The sequence below is a fragment of the Littorina saxatilis genome, linkage group LG17, assembly GCF_037325665.1.
Source record: "Littorina saxatilis isolate snail1 linkage group LG17, US_GU_Lsax_2.0, whole genome shotgun sequence".
Taxonomy (NCBI): Eukaryota; Metazoa; Mollusca; class Gastropoda; order Littorinimorpha; family Littorinidae; genus Littorina; species Littorina saxatilis.
The window spans coordinates 33,669,333-33,674,986 of NC_090261.1; the positions used below are offsets into that span (position 1 = coordinate 33,669,333).

Consider the following 5,654-nt stretch of genomic DNA (forward strand, 5'->3'; position numbering starts at 1 on the left):
TTGGCTTTTTGTCAAGTCTTACATGATCCCCTGACACTCTGTGATTTGCAGAGGGCTGGTAGTGGTGCAGGGACCGGATCGTGGCTCATGGGTAGATGCGTTTAAAAAAAACAACTGTTTGACACAAAAAAAAACTGTTTGACGCTGGTATGTGGGTTCGATCCTCGGACACGGCAACTGAGACAACTTCGTGTGAAGACCCTCAGTCTGTCAGGACAACCCGCATTCTCACATAATATGCAACTTCCATTATTGAATTTTCAAAAATATAAATCAATTAATACTTCCATCACACAGGTTACATCAGGACGCCACGCTCTCTGGGCGGCCGGGTGGTGGTGACGTCATGGTGGATGTTCGTGGTGGTGTTCCTGGTGACCTACACGGCCAGCCTGACCAACCTGCTGCGCGTGGGCCCCACGCCGCTGGAAGACGAGCAGTACGTGCGCATCCTGGGCTTGGAGGACCTGGCCAAGCAGAAGGACATCAACTTCGGCTTCGTTGAAGGAGGCGCTACTCAGGCCTACTTCAAGGACGCCCAGGTATTTGTGTGTGTGTGTGTATGTGTGTGTGTGTGTGTGTATGTGTGTGTGTGTGTGTATGTGTGTATGTGTGTGTGTGTGTGTGTGTGTGTGTGTGTGTGTGTGTGTGTGTGTGTGTGTGTACACGTGCGCGCCTGTCTTGATAGTCCAACACTGATTTGTACTTCTTTACACGCTGTTAACTGAGCCCGAAGTCGACTTCGCGAAGACTTTGCGAAGACGTTTTAGGCCTAAAAAAAAAATAGGTGTGGTTACGGTAACCCGACCTACCCTATTTTTAGGGGCCGATCCTATAACTTTTTATTACATTTGTCAAAAAAACCAAAAAAAACCGAGTGCAAAAAACGCAATGAAAGCGAAAGCGCCCGAGTCGCACACCTATTTCCCTGTCAAGTAGGTTTAATTTGTACACATTAGAAAAAAAGTTAAACAAAAAAAAAACAGTGATTGCCTACCTACCTACCCTATTTTTTTTTGGCCTTACCATAAATTAAGTGCCAAAGCTTCGTGTAGCGAGCCAAGTTCGTGGACTGAGTAGACTTTGTGTAGTCGACTTGGCCAAATTAATATCTGGCTTAACGTTCATAGTTCATGTACAGAGTATACAGGATTGTGACATGCTTCTTTTTATTACAAGAATCAAACGCCTAAAAACATGCAACGGTCTTGTCACCAACGGAACAGCTCAATAGCCATCACAATGTGAGCAAGGGCCCGACTATGGGTTTCGATGACTCTTGGCATTGTCAGTTGAATTTGCTCTTTGCGTGGCGTATTTGCCGATGAATCTGTCAAGGGGGGGGGGGGGGGAAGGAGAAAATTGTATTTTGTATATTTATTATTTATACTTTGAACAGTAAAGACCGGCTTTACCCCAGCGTTGTACTGTTTCATTTTGTGCCCTATAACATCTGTTTATGTACGACATATTCCTTTTATTTGTGCGGCAGGCCTAAAGACAAATATATCTCCTTCTTTTTACAACAGACGATAAAGACTTTGTATTTGTTGTTCTTATTTTATTGTTTCTATTCTCTATTGTCCAGGTGCCGTATCTGCGACGTATCTGGGAAGACGTGACGAAAAAGAGTCACACTCTGGCAGTGAACGACGGCATCCACAGAGTCCGCGAGTCCCTGGACTCCGCCCCCTTTGCCTTCATCATGGAGTCCGCCATGGTGGGTAGTCCGGACTCTGTTGACCCCAGACAAAACTACCACACTAGACGGCAAAGCACTTGCCCCTGGTACTCTGACACCACTCCTAAGTGAAAAGAGACCCACAACGGGAGCACTGACTGCCAGCGCTGACACATAATGACCCAGCCGGGTCTCCAAACCAACTCCATGACGCTACTTGACACCAGCCTCCGGCTCGGGTGCGTCGTTGACCGGGAGCTGGAGCGCGACAACCATCCCTCCCTTGCGTGTTTTCTTTTCCTTTTTCTTTTTTGTAACCATCTAAAGTCGGGGGAACATGCCCCTGATGGTTATATAGCGAGGGCGTTAACAAAAAACACTTCTGATCATGGCCTCAGGATTTCAGGATCTTAGATGCGCCTAATAGACGATGTTCGGAAATAACTCTGCCGGGTTCGTGTGTGTTGTGTAAGAGTGACTCCTTGATGGTCCTTGTCCACGTGTGGAGAGAGGCCGCTCGCTAGGGATTGGCTTATAATGTCACGCGGGAAAGTTTGCCTCATACTTTCGAAGAATGTTCACTCTTATGCAACACATACAACACCAGCAGAGGTATTTCTGGAATTCGTCTATTGATATGATGGTCTTGCCAAACGTTTGGTTCTTACAGTCTCTTGAACATCTTTTCTCTGCTTTCAGGCGCGCTACATGTTACGTCAGAAGCCTTGCGACCTGCACATGGTAGGGGGCCTCACCATCACTGGATCATATGCCCTGTCCTACATACCGGGATGGGACCTAGCCACACAAAAAAACTCCTATCATCTTACGCATATCTTTCTGTACTCTTTCAGGCACGCTACATGTTACGCCAGAAGCCATGCGACCTGTACATGGTAGGGGACCTCACCATCACGGGGTCCTACGCCCTGGCCTACACACCTGGCTGGGACTTGGCCCAGAAGGTGGATGTCGCCCTACTGCAGATGCGCGAGAACGGCATGTTCAAGGTGCTGGAGGACAAGTGGTTCACCGGCCCCTGCGATAACAACGTCCTCGACCCCACCATCACTGAGAAGATCAAGGTGAGTTAGAGGGGGTGTGGGGGTGGGTGAGGGTGGGGAGCGAGCGAGAGAGACAGAGGGGTGGGGTGGGGTGGGAGAAGGGGGAGGTTTCATGTTCACGGTGCTGGAACCGGTCACTGCGAGAACAACGTCCTTGACCCCACCATTACTGAAAAGATCAAGGTGAGAGAGAAAAGGAGAAAGAAGATTGGTGAGGAAGCAGAGATAGAAAGAGGGGGTGGGAAAGAGAGAGAGAGAGAGAGAGAGAGAGAGAGAGAGAGAGAGAGAGAGAGAGAGGCAGACAGACAGACAGACAGATAGGGAGAGAGAGGGTAGGAGAGAACAGAGAGGGGTGGGAGATGAGAGGGCGTGGATTGGGGAGAAGAGAGAGAGTAGGAGAAGAGTAGAGAGAGAGAGATACAGAAAGGTAGAGAGGTTGGGGAAGAAGACAGAGACACAGGGAGAGAAAAAAAGACAGAGAAACAGAGAGAGAATTAAGAGATCAATTGCATTTTAAGTCAAATCGTTATTCTGGTTTGCTGGACTAACTATACTGTCCTCTCCAGCAGAATAATTGAGAACTCGTTAAGTATGGCCAGTTCAGAGCACTTGCGATTATTTGTCATTAACACGATATCAGGTATATGCCCAGTATTTGTGATTTGTTTTTATTATGATACCACTGTGTGCAGGTGAGTCCGTTCTACGCGGTAACACTAGGCTCCTTCTCGGGAGTACTGGTGGTGCTCCTAGCAGGAGTGTTTTTGGGAGCTCTCGTCACCATCATTGAAGTCTGCATCTTCAGAAAAGCAGAGATGGTAGGTTATTGACGTGGTCTGTAAGTTTAACTCGTTAGGGATTATTGCTCTCTCTGTCTATGTCTCTCTGTCGGTCTCTGTCTCTTTCCCTCTGTCTCTGTCCCTCTGTCTCTGTCTCAGTCTCTCTCTCTCTCTATGGCTTTGTCTCTTTCTCTTTCTCTTTCTCCGTGGCTGTCTTTCTCTCTCTCTCTCTCTTTCTCTCTCTCTCTCTCTCTCTCTCTCTCTCTCTCTCTCTCTCTCTCTCTCCCCCACTCTCTCTCTCTCTCTCTCTCTCTCTCTCTCTCTCTCTCTCTCTCTCTCTCTCTCTCTCTCTCTCTCTCTCTCTCTCTCTCTCTCTCTCTCTCTCTCTCTCTCTCTACAATTGTAGTTCTGAGTCAAGAGCTTGAATTAAAACTGATGTAAACAAACTAAACGGTCAATAACCAAAGAGTAAATGGGGTACACAGTTACCCACTCTGCAGTGCGGAAAGATTCAGAATGTTCAAAATCAACAATAACTGTAATACGGAAAGTTTTATGATGCTTGGATAAGACTGAGTAACGGAATTTGTTTTCTACTGAATACATTAAGCTGCAAAGCTTTATAATTTCTTCTGTTTTTGTCTTGTTTTTCAGTCTTCAGACGATGAAGCGTCCACTCCAATGAAGGGGAGAGAAGAAGGGACGGTAGCAGTCAAGGGAAGTAAGAATGCAAAACCAGCGGGTGGTACAGGAACGGAGAATGTTACTGATGTATAGCAGGAGCTAAAGTGAACGATTTTTACTTAAATGCCATGAGTTCCCGCATTTGGATGAAATCATTCAACCTTAGGATATGCAGGCACACACACAGACACAGACGCAGACCACACACAGACTCGGTCACACACAGAGGCTCACATGCACACACACACACGTGACACACTCTGTGATACACACACACACACACACTCTGACTCACACACAAACACTCTGATTCACACACACACACACACACACACACACACACTGCACACACACACACACTCTGACTCACACTGACACACACACACACACTGATGACAAACACACACACACACACACTCTGACCCACGCACACACACACTCTGACTCACACACACAGACACACACACTCACACACACACTCAAACACACACGCACCGTGGCACGTACGCACTCACGCACACACACACATAGTAAACACACACTGTGACACACAAACGGCACTGACACAAGCGGGAGCGCGTGCCGCAGAATAAAAAAAAAATCAAAATTGAATTGGAATCTCACGCACAAACACTCAAAGGCGCCATTTTTCCTTAGCGGATTTGCTTCCCTTTCTGCGGTTGGCATGTTCTTGCCCCTCTTCAACCAAAGTCCAACAGTGAGTCCAACAACTATGAGCCAAAATGTCTATGCTTCTTGCTTTTGATCAGTTCATGTTGAATTCGCCGCTCAGTAATTCCTACTTAAATCAGTTAAAACCTGTGTTTCTAATACAAGGTGCATCTTATAATCATCAATGTCTCAATCTGTGTTACATGTCTTATAGCCGTGGAGATTTTACTAATGTGTGTGATTGGATCGTCTATTAGCATTACGTATATAGGAAATGCTGGGTCATCAGCTGTGCTGATCCCAGACACAGAGAGAGAGAGAGAGAGAGAGAGAGAGAGAGAGAGAGAGAGAGAGAGAGAGAGAGAGAGAGAGAGAGAGAGAGTGTGTGTGTGTGTGTGTGAGAGAGAAAGTGTGTGTGTGTGCAGTGTGTGTGTGTGTGAGAGAGAGAGAAGAAAGAGAGAGAGAGAGAGTAAAAGTTGCTGACAAGAATGTTTTTGTCAGTGCGTGCTAAACCGCCTCGAAGGCGTTGGGTGTTCATTTTCTAGTTTTGATAAATTCGTTAGTTTGTGTGCTTGTATCTGTGGTCTACAAGTGGACAATGTGCAATGTAGTACTGTACTCTGTTAATATCAAAGCGCAACATTCTTCAAGTTCCTCTTTGGAAGCCTGCAAGAGTTCTAACTTATTTTGACTGGATCTTGACATAGTATTCGATTTTTTTTTTTTAACGTGAACAGATTGTGTGCCTTGTCAATAAAGTATTGTTTTGACCTA

The 5,654-nt window shown here is 46.4% G+C and overlaps 1 protein-coding gene across 1 annotated transcript in view; it reads left to right on the forward strand.

Annotated features, from left to right (window-relative positions):
- LOC138951751 (glutamate receptor 3-like) overlaps window positions 1-5,654 on the forward strand; it is a gene marked incomplete in the record, with an annotated part of 54,643 nt that extends 48,989 nt beyond the window's left edge. Inside the window, 5 exon segments of the mRNA XM_070323307.1 lie at window positions 298-542; window positions 1,589-1,720; window positions 2,536-2,766; window positions 3,438-3,563; window positions 4,179-5,654. Of these exon segments, the coding sequence (XP_070179408.1) occupies window positions 298-542; window positions 1,589-1,720; window positions 2,536-2,766; window positions 3,438-3,563; window positions 4,179-4,301 (857 nt within the window).